The sequence below is a fragment of the Heterocephalus glaber genome, unplaced genomic scaffold (genome assembly GCF_053883595.1).
Source record: "Heterocephalus glaber isolate CG9 unplaced genomic scaffold, H.glaber_assembly_v1.0 deba00000071, whole genome shotgun sequence".
Lineage (NCBI taxonomy): Eukaryota > Metazoa > Chordata > Mammalia > Rodentia > Bathyergidae > Heterocephalus > Heterocephalus glaber.
This window is the reverse complement of record NW_028258137.1, coordinates 19,807,845-19,820,776: the sequence shown is the minus strand read 5'-3', so window position 1 is coordinate 19,820,776 and position 12,932 is coordinate 19,807,845. Positions and strand designations below refer to the sequence as shown.

The 12,932-nt window shown below is 48.1% G+C and overlaps 1 protein-coding gene across 4 annotated transcripts in view; it reads left to right on the top strand.

The window, feature by feature from the left end:
* The window catches only part of Cdh5 (cadherin 5), a 39,103-nt gene extending 26,575 nt beyond the window's left edge, over positions 1-12,528 (top strand). For 3 of the 4 annotated variants that reach the window (XM_004843112.3, XM_021256949.2, XM_004843111.4), the window contains exons 8-12: positions 1,032-1,174; positions 2,241-2,365; positions 2,716-2,824; positions 5,414-5,659; positions 7,891-10,039. In XM_004843112.3, coding sequence (XP_004843169.1) covers positions 1,032-1,174; positions 2,241-2,365; positions 2,716-2,824; positions 5,414-5,659; positions 7,891-8,417 — 1,150 coding nt within the window. In that variant the 3' untranslated portion in view covers positions 8,418-10,039. Of the gene's footprint in view, positions 1-1,031; positions 1,175-2,240; positions 2,366-2,715; positions 2,825-5,413; positions 5,660-7,890; positions 10,040-11,325 lie in introns of those variants that run through there. The other variant, XM_021256950.2, reaches the window with a different exon arrangement.
* The last annotated feature ends 404 nt before the right edge of the window (positions 12,529-12,932 follow it).

Below are 12,932 nucleotides of genomic sequence, written 5' to 3'. Positions count from 1 at the left end.
TTTTCTATATATGATAAAGAAAGCAATAGCTTCATTTGAATTCCTCCAAAACCAGGTTTTTACTTTACATTGAGACTTTTTTTTAGAGTGAATGTTCAAAAAAATTTAAGTATATCACCTGCTTATTCTCGTGGGTGATGTATTTCCTTAGTTCTTAATATTTATTTTTAAAAACTTAGTTCTTTCCCTTATTACTTTAAAACACCTGAATGTGCCCATACAATCCTCAGATTATAGATCCTTCCCTTCAAAAATACTATCAATGTGCTCTAACATTTAATTTTGTGGGGTCATCTTATGTGAGTCTAATTTATTTTTTCCTGAGCTTCTGAGCTCTTCGATTTCACAAAACCTGAAATTCCAGAGTGTCATCAGAATATACCTAAATATTTTCTTTCTAAAGTTATGCACGATATCAATGACACCTTTTAATCTATAGACTCAGATCTTTTTGCAAATCAGGAAAATTTTCTCTTATTATATTTTTGTTATTCTGGTATGTTTGTTCTTGAATCTTCCTCAGTAATAGCAATAATTTTCATGACATGTATTTTATATATAGAGGTAGGTGTGTGTGTGTGTGTGTGTGTGTGTGTGTGTGTGTGTATTCATCTCTTCATAACTTTTTTCCTGGTTTCTGGAAGATTTTTTCACATTTGTCATTCATAAATTTGTTTATTATTACTTCTTATCTCTTCCAGCTTCTTTTGCATTTCTTCCTGGCTATTAACCACGTATCTTTTCAGTAATCATAAAAAACAATCCCAGTTGTGGTACAGTTGATCATGGTGTCACCTGCTTAGCTCTGCTACCAGTGGAGTCTCAGGTACCCCATTCACTCCTAAGACAGCAGCATCACCCAGACCAGACCTCATACCCCTGGGCCCCTCGGTGTTGATGGATGGGTCTAAGCCGTTTGAGAAGATGGGGAAGGACACCAGGGACAGATACTGAAAGACTTCTTCTACCCTGCTGAGGATTTTGACTTAGTAAAAAAATAGTGGAAAACCATAAAACTCTCTCCTTGACAGATACTCCATCCGCAAGACTAGTGACAAGGGCCAATTCTTCCGAATAACCAAGCAGGGTGACATTCACTGTGAGAAAGAACTGGACAGAGAAATCTACCCCTGGCACAACTTGACTGTGGAGGCCAATGAGCTAGATCCTAATGGTGAGTAGCCTCATCTGCTGGAAGACTTGGACTCTTCTCCTTTTCTCCCATTCTTTCAAAATGGCTATGATTGGTCACTTGGGGTCACCAGAGGTATTACAAGCCCTCCTGCAGCACTCTTTGGCTGGGAAACTATCAAGCTTTCATACCTGAGAGTTCGCCTTAGACTGGCAGTGTCAACATCACCTGAGACCTTACTAGAAGTGCAGAATCTCGCTTCCATCCCAGGCTGAATCAAAATCTCATGCATATCATTTTGAGAAGCACTGTTATAAAACTGGCAGTGTAGTATAGATGCCTCTGTGATGAAAATCATCTATGGTACCTACTAGACACAGAGCTTCTCAGACTCCTCCCTGGAGGTTCTGATCCAGTGAGCAAAAATGGGGTCAAGGATATGCACATATCAAGCACCACATGATTCTGATTATCAAGGATGGCTGAGAAATGTTTCTTAGGAGTACAGGTCACCAGTTAAGGAGCTGAATTTGAAATCTGAAGCATCTCTCAACTCGAGACTGTTAGGTTTTCCATAAATTGTGTGATTACTGACTGAGGCAAGGGCCAGTGTCAGAGGCTTTGTACCCTTTACATATGTGAGGAAATCACAAACACCATCCAGAAGAACAACTAATATTCCCACAATCCCCAGGATGCTACTAGGGTCCAGAGGGAGATGAATTTTTACATAAGTTATTACATAACTAATTATTAGTTATATTATTTAATAAATTATATTTATTTACTTAATTTAATTAAAATCTTTTAAATGCACAGATCATTTACCTTTTTTATTCTTACAAGTCATGTAGATTTCCTCATATAAATTTCTTGCATGTCAGTAAATGTCCTCATGTCTGAAGATTTACCCCATCCCTTCTTCCTTCACATTTCTTTATCCAGAACATCTTCCCCAGGCTCTCTTCCAGGGGTCTATAGCTCTGTCTTCCTGCAAAAAGGAACCTCCACCAGACAGCCCTGCCAATCTACCCAACCAAATGCCTTCCACCCTCCAGCGGCCAGCATCAGCTGAGCCCACTCTGGTGACAAATCCTTCTCTCTGCAGGGAACCCCACAGGCAAAGAATCTATTGTCCAGGTGCACATTGAAGTTTTGGATGAGAATGACAATGCCCCAGAGTTTGCTCAACCCTATGAGCCCAAAGTGTGTGAAAATGCAGCCCAGGGCAAGGTGAGTTTGGCTGGGTGGAATGGAAAGGCAGCGTCATCTGGGGGCAGGTTGAAAGGCAGACCCTCCAACCCACCCTAGAGTTCCACTGAACTTAATGGGACTGAGGGAAAGTAAGATTATCCCTATTTTACATGTAGAGAAAGTGAGGATTAGAGAGAATTCTGGAGCGTAGGTTAGTGGGGGTGGGGGCGGACAGGACAATGGTAGAAGTGCCCTTGCGAATATCATCTAATTTGGTGTTGCAGTTGAGTAGCAGCTATGGTCAGTAAGGTCTAAACCCAAGATCTCCATTGCTGAACCCCAGGCCACCCCAACACAACAATGACTCTCCCCCATCTCCCATATTCCAGCTGGTTGTGCAGATCTCTGCAGTAGACAAGGACATAACGCCACAAAATGTCAAGTTCAAGTTTGCCCTGGGGACTGATGACAGCAACTTCACCCTCATAGACAATCACGGTGAGCATCAGAGCAATGAGCTGGCTCTTAGCAGGGTTGGAGTGAGGTTGAGTCTTGAAGCACCAAGATCAAGGACTAGGCCAACAAATGGGGGCAGGCCCCCAGGGGGATTTGCATATTACAGCGGATTTTGTACAGCTCCTGCCACATACATTGTAAAATTGGTTTATACAATGATCAGAGTTACCCTGGCCAAACTTCCCAGTCCATGTGGCCCATGGATCCCCAGAGATGCTCAGGGCCAGGAGGAATGCAGAATAGATATGGGAGTGCAGGCAGTCAGCCCAGCTCACTAGCCAATGGATCTCTTCCCACACCAGCATCTCTGTGCCTCAGTGAAATTGGGAATTACTGTAGGACATGGAATTTTGAGATCACCCCCAAAGTACAAATACTGGAAATATGAAGTTGAAAATCCCAAAGAGACAGTAACTTTTAATTGTTAAAAGGACTACTTACCACCAGGTGGCCCCTGCACAAGACCTGGTGCACCAATCACAACGTGACACAACACATTTGGTCCCCCAATCAAAGCTCAGAGAGTCCTGTGAGGTCAGTAGCAAGCCAATCAGCTCTTCTAATGAATATGTGCTTACCCAAGTGATGATGTTGTGTTGATTTAAGTCCAAAGATAGAGAAGTTTCTGTGGCCTCTGAAATTTCCTCAGGAAAATAGAGAAAATCCTCATTAGGCCGGGGGGGGGGGGGGGGGGAGCTGTCTCTGCTTGTCCCTGGTTAGCAAGACTATTGGCATCTTTGGGGAAGGATAAGGAGCAGGGCCCAGAAAGTGAGGGTCAGATTCAGGGAATCAGCTATGTGAGGCCATGAGTGCTCCTGACCTCCTGTGGATGAGGAAGGCCTCACAGGTTGATGAAGAAAGTAGTGGCTATGATGTATTAATAGTTGATGACAGACAATTCAATACTCAGATGTCTTGAGTAGTGTCTTAGTTACTTTTCTCACTGCTGAGAAAAAATACCCAAAGCTCATTGTTAAAGGAGGAAAGATTTGTAGCTTACAGTGTGGAAGATTCAGTCAGTAGTCATAGTCAGCTGGCTCCAAGGCAGGGAGGCATGGCAGAGGGGCATCACAGAGGAGAAACAGTTCTTGGTGTGGCAGGAGAAAGCAGAATGCAGCAAGCAGCAGCAGCAGCCTGCCTTCTCTCTCTCCCTTTATATTCCATACAGGCTGTAAGCCTATTGATGGGTACCACCCACACCCATGGTGGGGCGTCCACAATCCATGTCCTTAATCCCAGTATCACACCCTTAATCCACATTCATACACCCTAGTCTAGCCACCTTCAAAACTTCCCACCTATGACTGCAAGAGGCTTTAGGGGAACATCTAGATATAAGCCATAACAAGTAGTAAATAATATATCAAAAAATACCAGGGCTGGGGATTTAGCTCAGTGGTTCCACCGACTGCCTTGCAAATGCAAAGTCCCGAGTTTGATTCCAGGTACCAAAAAAAAAAAAAAAACCTGTTATCCCACTCCCAGTGTCAACCTGAAATGATCATGGTAGTGCAATGGGGTGGAAAATTTAAATGTCTCCCCAAATAAACCCCAGATGCAATCAGGAGACAACCCTGTTGGTTTCAGAGTCATTTGCATTCTGAATGTCAGAATCTCTAATTTCTCCCATAAAGTGTCAATGGCATTGACACTTTATAATAATTATTTTATAATAATTTATTTTCAATCATAATAGACTTAAGACTGAAATGACATTATGAAATGTCTTTCGTTTGAAATCCTTGACTTTTGGCTGGTTTCCTTAGTGTGCCCTCCTGTGTGGCTAAGTAAATCCTCAAACCATCAGCTTTACAACCTCCCAGGAATCTACAAAGGATAGCTTACCCTGCCTTTGCCCAAAGCCACTGAGTATGGGGCGGGGGGGGGGGGGTTGTTCAGAGTGAAGTGAAGGGAGGAGCCTGAAAATCAGGATGTTTGAAAAGCTCTCTAGGTGATTCTTATGTCAGGAAACCAGTGAGTGGAGCTGGGGTGTGGGCGAGGAATATTTGGACAAAGCATAGTCCAGTTGTAGACTGCCCAGGAAGCCTTCAGTGGCAAATCCAATCATTCTCTCAGTGCCCCAGGGAAAGAGGGCATTGTTTTTACTGTTGCAAACTTCCTTTATAATGATGGATTTTCAGAGATAGCAAAAACAGTTCTAGAAGCTAGCCCATGCTAAAAGACTTTTTAAAACTTTTCCCAATTCCTTGTGAAAGTTTGAAGCAATAATTAGTTGTACCAAAGAAGAAAGGGCCCTGTAATTGCAGTAGGATTAGGGAAAAGAAGGGGACAAGTGTATCTGTTGCCCACAGAACAAGAGAGCAAGGATTTTACATTCTGGCTCAGCCATCCTTCCAGGCTAGGTCAAGGCAGCTGCCCCAAACATTCCCTCTGCAAAGGAAAAGGCCTGTGTGCGCATAACTACATCCAGATGCAGGGAATGCCAAGGGCAGAGATCCGCATAGGAGCTGGTGCAACGAGGGAGGGCTCACTGGAGGGGGCAGCTTGCTCCATGGTATGAGGGGCTGACACTCCCAACAGAGCCTCACACTGTGGCTTTGGTGCTGCCAGATAACACAGCCAACATCACAGTCAAGTATGGGCCGTTTGACCGGGAGCATGCCAAGTTCTACTACCTGCCTGTGCTCATCTCGGACAACGGGTCCCCAAGCCTGACAGGTACCAGCACGCTGACCGTGGTTGTGTGCAAGTGCAACCAGCAGGGCACGTTCACCTTCTGTGAGGAGGCAGTCGCCCAGGCAGGCGTCAGCATCCAGGCACTAGTGGCCATCTTCCTCTGCATCCTCACCATCACAGGTCAGTGTCACGTGGGCCGGTCAGGGACACCTGGGGGCTTTACCCTGTGAGGTGCTGGGGCCACCACCTCAGGGATCCAGTTGTGGGATGTGAGCTGCAGCACTTCACCCACCAGCTGCCTGAGAGGGGTGGGCACGGTGCAAGACCCCTCTCCACTCTTCAGGCCAACTCTCCTTCAGAGTAGCCCGCAGCCCAATGCTACAGCGCTTGCCTAACATGTGTGAGGTCCTGGGTTTGATCCCCAGCATCAAGAAAAAATGATAATAAGAAGCTGTATTTGACATGCACTCATCCAATGTCAGTAGTAAATTTAAAACTTACTATGTGCCAGGTTCTGATCTGAGTATTTCTTTACATAAAATTTATTTTTAATTTTTTTAAAAAATAGGATCCATTTCTAAAATGAAAAGTTTTTTAACTCTTAGTTTACATTATCACCAGGGGTTTTCTTTCCTTTCACAGAATTCCTCCAGTTTTTTTTGTTTTGTTTTGTTTTGTTTTGTTTTGTTGGTATTGGGGATCAAACTAGAGACCTTGCACTTGCGAAGCTGGCAGCGGGAACCACTGAGCTAAACCCCCAGCCCTCTCCAGTTTTGACACTTATTTCCTTTTCCTCCTCTGGGCCTCACGTGTATTTGGAGCATGCCAAGCTCACCTTAGTTTGCATCCCTCAGGAAGCAGACGCTGGGTGCAAGTGGTTTCCTTGGAAAGTACTCCCTGGAGAGCTCTTATGGAAAGAGGGAAGGGAGCAGCCAGTGAGATTGAGTTGTCACCAGAGTTGTCCTGCGGTAACAGCTTCCTCCTGCTGAGGGGCAGCGAGGCATCAGCTCCCATCCCGATGGCAGCCCGATCCTGCCATGAGAGTGAATTCTCCTATCCTTCACCTCCCGGGCAGGAGTCAGCAGTCAGCCCTGGGGGATCAGCTCAGCCTGTACACTACCCTGACCAGACCCTGCCTGCTGTGATCTTCCCAGCTGGTGGCTCCCCTGGCATGCTCCCCTCCCAGGGCTTCTGGGACAGAAAATCCGGACCCAGATTGCCCCCCTTTACTAATACCAATAATAATAATAATGGCATAGCGGTCACCCATAGAATTGATTTAACCTCATAACCATCTTCCCAAATATAAGCAGAGCAGAAACATCATCATTTCCATTTTACAAGGAAACAGGCTCAGGTTGGGGTCTCCCAGGGCACACGAGCTTCGCTTATGTATGTGACCGCTTGTTAAGTACTTTGAAGCTGGAACAGAGCCTAGGGGAATGGTCTGAGCTTGATTTTAGAGGCTCTCTACGCCACATGGTCCACCCTGCTCAGACATCAGAGATCCTCACACAGCCCCCCCTCCCTCCGCGCCTCCAGGAGTGTCATCTGCACCACCACCCGGCCATGGCACTCTGGGCTCAGCTAGCTTAACTGTAAAACAGGAACAACAGTGCCTATGCTGGACTGGACATGATGGCACACACCTGTAAAATCAGCTACGTGGAGGCTGAAGCAGGACGATTACAAGTTTAAGCCCAGCCTGGGCAACTTAGCAACTTAGTAAACCCGTCTTAAAATAAAGAATTTTTTTAAAAGGCTGGCGATTCGGGTTAGTATAAAGGCCCTGGGTTCAATCCCAATACCACCAAAAAATAAAGGCTGCACCGAGTGAGATAATACTAGCATGTGCCTCAAGTAGTGCTGGGTGTTTATAAAGTAGGTGCAAGAGTGGCTGCAGCTCCTGCAGTGGATAACATGTCTACTAGCACCTTTATCCAGGTATTATCATTGCAGTCTCAACAAAGTAACAGTTCAAAATCTTTGCACCTAAAATCCCAACTCCACACCTTTCCCCTATTTCTACCCAACCTGTGGTCTCCTGGCCTTTTGGAGATGACATGGAATGACGTGCCACCCTGGTATGAGGGGACAGGAAATGAGGATGCAGTGAACTGGGTGGAGACTGCAGGAAGAGAATGAACTGGAGGAAGCCCCACCCTGTTCTCCCTACGCTCACCCCTTACTTCAGCTGTGGAGACGAAGAGGGCAGTCAGGGGCGGGGGACAGGAGTCTTCCTCACGGGTGGGGGCGTGAACCGACCAGGTGTCTGGGCCACACCGATCCTGCAGGTGTCCCTGGAGCCCCGGCTGGGCCCAGAATTTGCAGGGTACAGGGAGGACAGAGGAATGGGGGGACCCTCCTGGAGCCTGTCTGACACTCCTCTCCCCCCCCCCCCCGGCGCCCAGTGATCACCCTGCTCTTCTTCCTGCGGAGGCGGCTGCGGAAGCAGGCCCGCGCCCACGGCAAGGGCGTGACCGAGATCCACGAGCAGCTGGTCACCTACGACGAGGAGGGCGGCGGCGAGATGGACACCACCTGCTACGACGTGTCCGTGCTCAACTCGGCGCGGTCGGGCGCGGCCAAGCCCTTGCGGTCCGTGTTGGACGCGCGGCAGCCCATCTACGCCAAGGCACAGAAGCCACCGCGGGTGGCGCCAGGGGTGATGCCCGGAGTGCACGGCGGGCCCGGGGAGATGGCCGCAATGATCGAGGTGAAGAAGGACGAGGCAGACCACGACGGCGGCGGCCCGCCCTATGATACCCTGCATATCTACGACTACGAGGGTTCTGAGTCCATCGCCGAGTCGCTCAGCTCCCTAGGCACCGATTCGACCAACTCTGACATCGATTACGACTTTCTCAACGACTGGGGGCCCAGGTTCAAGATGCTGGCCGAGCTGTACTCCAACCCCTGGGATGATCTGGTATATTAGGGGTCACAGACCTCTGGGCCTGGGGACTCAAACCCAGGGCAGCCCGGGTCAGTCGGACAGCAGACATCAAGCCCTCCAGAGTGGCACTGACTCCCCAGCCCAGCACCCCTTCCTCGTGGGTACCAAAGACCTCACCATGCCCAGGGTAGCAAGCTCCAGACTCCTGAAATACCCAGGAACATATTTCAGTGATGGCTACTCCGTAAATGCTGGAAAGGCTGGGCTCCTGTACTGTCGAGGCTGGGACATCCACGTCACCTTGTTGCCCCTGAGCCACAGATCTAACTCAAAAACTCTCTTTGGCTCAGCAAAGCTCCCAAGCCAACCAGCCTGGGTCAGCTGCCAGCAGGATCTTCCCCTGAGGTCACCAAACTCACTGGTGTGATCTTGGTGACTGCCTGGTGGCAGAGGTCTGGACAGTAGATCTGTGGGACAGGACTCTGTGGCCCAGTCCCCAAGGATACTGACTGTCATCGCGCCCTGTCTGGAGCTCCAGCTCTGTCTGCTGTGACCCCTCACATTCTCCCAGGGCCCCACCACTCCCCAGCCCCTCCCGGGCCTCTCAAGAGGGACGAAGGGACCACATGGCAGCTGCTGACCCTGGGTCCTACAGTGACCTTGCTGGCCTGCCGCTCCAGTAACTGTGCTCTACTGAGCGAGGGTTGACTCATTCCGCCAAATTCAGGGAAATGGCTTGTTGAACTTAAAGCAACTGTGAATTCATCCTGTAGGGGACAGTGGTGACCAAGAGTAACAGATCATAGGGTGAAGGCCACCTCCACACCCACCGCCTCTGGAGAGGGCACGGAGCAGCTGAGACCCTGATCTGACACTCATCAGCACTCACCTAGGCTTGCCTGTGAAGGGGCAGATGATTTTGGAGCAGAAGACACCTCCATTACCTGGTCACTCCTGCTTTTTCTTTCTTCTCTTTCTCTACTTAATGCTTGACTTCAAAGGAACCATGATGTGGCCCTCAGCAAGTCCAGCAATGCCCACACCCAAACACGGACTGCAGACTGTGTGACAGGCCTTGCCTTTTCCGTTTTTTGCCTTGTTGCCAGGTCTCAGGGAACCAGCCCTCAGGCACACTGCAGAAGGCGAGGCCCTGCCCTGCCCCAGCCCTCCAGCCCCTGGTCTCTGTGTAGCTTGCAGAGAGCCGCATGCAGAACTTCCCACTACAAATGCACCTTGAGGAGGCAGCATTCAGACAGAGAGCAGGGAGGAGACACACACTCCAGCTTACCCCTCATCACAAACCACTCTGCCCAGTCTCACAAACCACATGATCTCTCATACTGCAGGGGCCTGGAGAGAACACTGACATTATTTTTGACTAATCATTAGTTTTTTATAACAACTTTTTTTTTTTTTACTAATAATACTGACAAATTTCTAGCTCCCACAAACATATAGAATAAGAGTTTGGCATAATAAGCAGACTGTTATTTAGATTAACAATTTTAATGCAGGTTTTGTCATTGGACAAACAATTCCTATAACCTTCTATTTCCTATCATTGTAGTGATTCCTCTACAGATAGCGATTATATTTTGGCCACACTGGTGCATGAGGTGTACTGTATTTTTTTATGCCTAAATAAAGAAAATTCTTGAAATTTTTCCATCTCTAGAGCTGAGAGCATGCATGGGAAACACACACATGCATATACAAGTATATATCAGCACTATCATCAGAGAGCAGGGAGACACTGGAGTCACTAGAAAATGATTTGTAACAGAAAGACCCAGTCCCACACCCAGCCCCAGTGCATGCTCAACCCTCCAGCTTCCTCCTCCTGTCTATACAGCAGGCATGGCCTCTGGCACTTGGGACTGCAACACCATTTGCAAGTGGCAAATGAAGAACCAGCGTCTTTCCTGGGCATGCATACTGCCTTGCCCATGTGTGTGGACTTCGAAATTCCTAGGAATATGCTAGAGCTTTTAAAAATCCCTTATGGATGAACACTCCTCAACTTTTCCTTTTAAAATTTGGGGTCAGCTTCTTGTTTGTCCCAGCTGCTCTCACCAGCTGAGACAGGGTCGTTTTAAACAGTCACTGCTGATTGTTTTTAACAAATGCCCCCAAGGAAAGGCTGCTTGCATTGAGCTGCAAACCGGGTCAAACAACACAGTCTTGTAAATGGGGTCTTCCAGGGAACCACCAGACAGGTGAAATGACAGTTACCCAGAAACCAGGCTTTGGAGTACGCCCACCCTATTCTGTCCCTTCCAGGGCTGCTGACTTTCACTGTGATTGGGAACTACTGGGAGTCAAGGCTACCTCTAGATTTGGGTGTGGAGGTCAGAACTAGGACATTAAAATGCCACAAAGCCAACCACACTGGCCAAAATTCGTCCATTTTTCTTGGACAGGAACACTGATTGTTGCCAAGTTTTGTGTTACTATCCAGAGTTTTTTAAAAAGTTGATTGTGACTATTCTTGCCACTATCTTCACTGCTTTCACGAGAGGAGTTCCTTGCTCTGTTATTCATACTGATATCACCCTCTCAGGACGCTATTTTTTGTTTGTTTGGGGGGGGGGGGGGTTCCGTACCGGGGATCGAACTCGGATCCTTGAGCTTGCGGGGCAGGTGGTGGAAGCGCTGCGCTAAATCCCCAGCCCTCAGGACGGTTTCTGAGCTGAGTTTTCCCACCTATCTGAAAGGCCTGCCCCCCAACTCACAGCCTGTGCAACCCCTGGAGCCTATGAAATCTGTCCCCTACTTCCTTCTCTAAGATTCCCCCGTCTGGCCCCAAGTCACCCCGATTGAGACAATCCCTATTGCTCCAATTCGGTGGAGCCAGGTGCTCTGCTTTGCTCTTATTTACCCCGAGGGAGAAGGAGTGAACCTCATGAAGGTGAAGGCCTACTTCTGAGAGGCAATGACTTTCATTTCACAGACCAAGGTGAGACCCAGAGAAGGGGTGCCATGCGACCAGAACGACACAGCAAAGTAAAGGCAGAGTTGAGGCTAGAACCGGACTCCTCGCTCCCAGGAGAAAGGGGGTCTGCTGAAGGCTTCCACGGACCAGGACGCACTTTGACGCAGGTTGCACGGGTCGTGAGGAAAATGACCGCTAGGGGGCGCGCTGAGTCAAAAAATGTGCGGCGCTGGCCGGTAACCCGGGCGGGGAGTTTTGGCATCCTGACAAGAGGGCAGGCTCTGGGTGTTTTGGACGTTGACAGAGAAGTTGTATCAGAAAGGAGACCGCGCGGTCGGGCATCACAAACCGTCTAGACTCTCGCACTGCTTCTCGTTCGCGCTAGGCTCTGCTGGGGAGACAGAGACAGGAACCGAATCCCCAGCCTCTCCAGGGCTTGGGATACCTGTGCCTCCAGCAGCCTGGCCGGCACGGAGAATCTCAACTCACAGGAGCCCTTGGCCCTGGCCGCCGGGTCCTGGGGCTTGTGAGGGTCACAGTGCCCCCCACCACGTCTCCCAGCCTCGGGGCCCCTGCCTCAGTGTCCACACCCAGCTCCGCTCCTCTGTCCCGTCCTGCTTTAGCCAAGCCAATCCTGGAGAGTTGACTGGGCCAGACACAGTGGCGCGTCCCTGCCCCGTCCCTGCAGATCCCTGCGTGTCTACATTCCAGACACCGCCCGGGAAAAAACCCTTATGACAAATCCTATTCGTGACGTGACACTTCTGAAGATTTCCTCCAGAGACCGGCCCAGGCCACATGGCCACAATGCTAAATTCAGCATTATTTACAAAAAAAAACTGGAACCGATATGAATGTCTTCCCATGAGGGAACGGTTAGGTAAATTGCCACGGACTATACAACGACACTGGGCAGTCATTAAACTTCGTATTTCTATGTGGTCATCTTGAGCTGAATTCAAGGTAAAACACAAAAGCAGAACCCAATGCCTTATCCACCGACAGATCCCACTGTTTCCTAGTAGACAGACCCCCTCCAGGAAATGGAATTCTGAATAATTCTTATTTTCTCCTTTATTTTTGTTTTGGGTTTTCTAAAACCAACATGTATTTATAATCAAGAAAGTTATTTGTATTAATCTGTAAACATTTGTTAAAAATGCTTTGAGTTCATTATGAATCCAACACTTTATTAAGTTAACTAAAAGGTTTTTTGTTGTTGTTGTTTTTTTTTTTTGGTTTTTGGGCTTTTTATATTTTTGAGGCAAGGTCTTGCTGTTACCCAGACTGGCCTTGAATTCATGATCTTTGTACAGCAGCCTCCCATGTACTGAAATTGCAAGCGTGCACGCACCAACGTGCCCAACTCTAAATTGCTTCTGAGGTCATGTCTTTTTGAAAAGCCATTATTGGGATGCTAATTAATTTTATTATTTATTTACTTCTGAAAGGCTTTCTTTGCACTTGGTCTATGATTCCTAAACCTCTTAGCCTTTGGAGTTCTTTACCTTCAAATTTCCAGCAACTTTCAAGATCAAAACAATTGCATTCTATGGGATGAGGGAAAACTGGTTTTCCAGGTAGGTGACCCACATAGAAGTCTGCACTGCTGCTCTTTCTCAAGG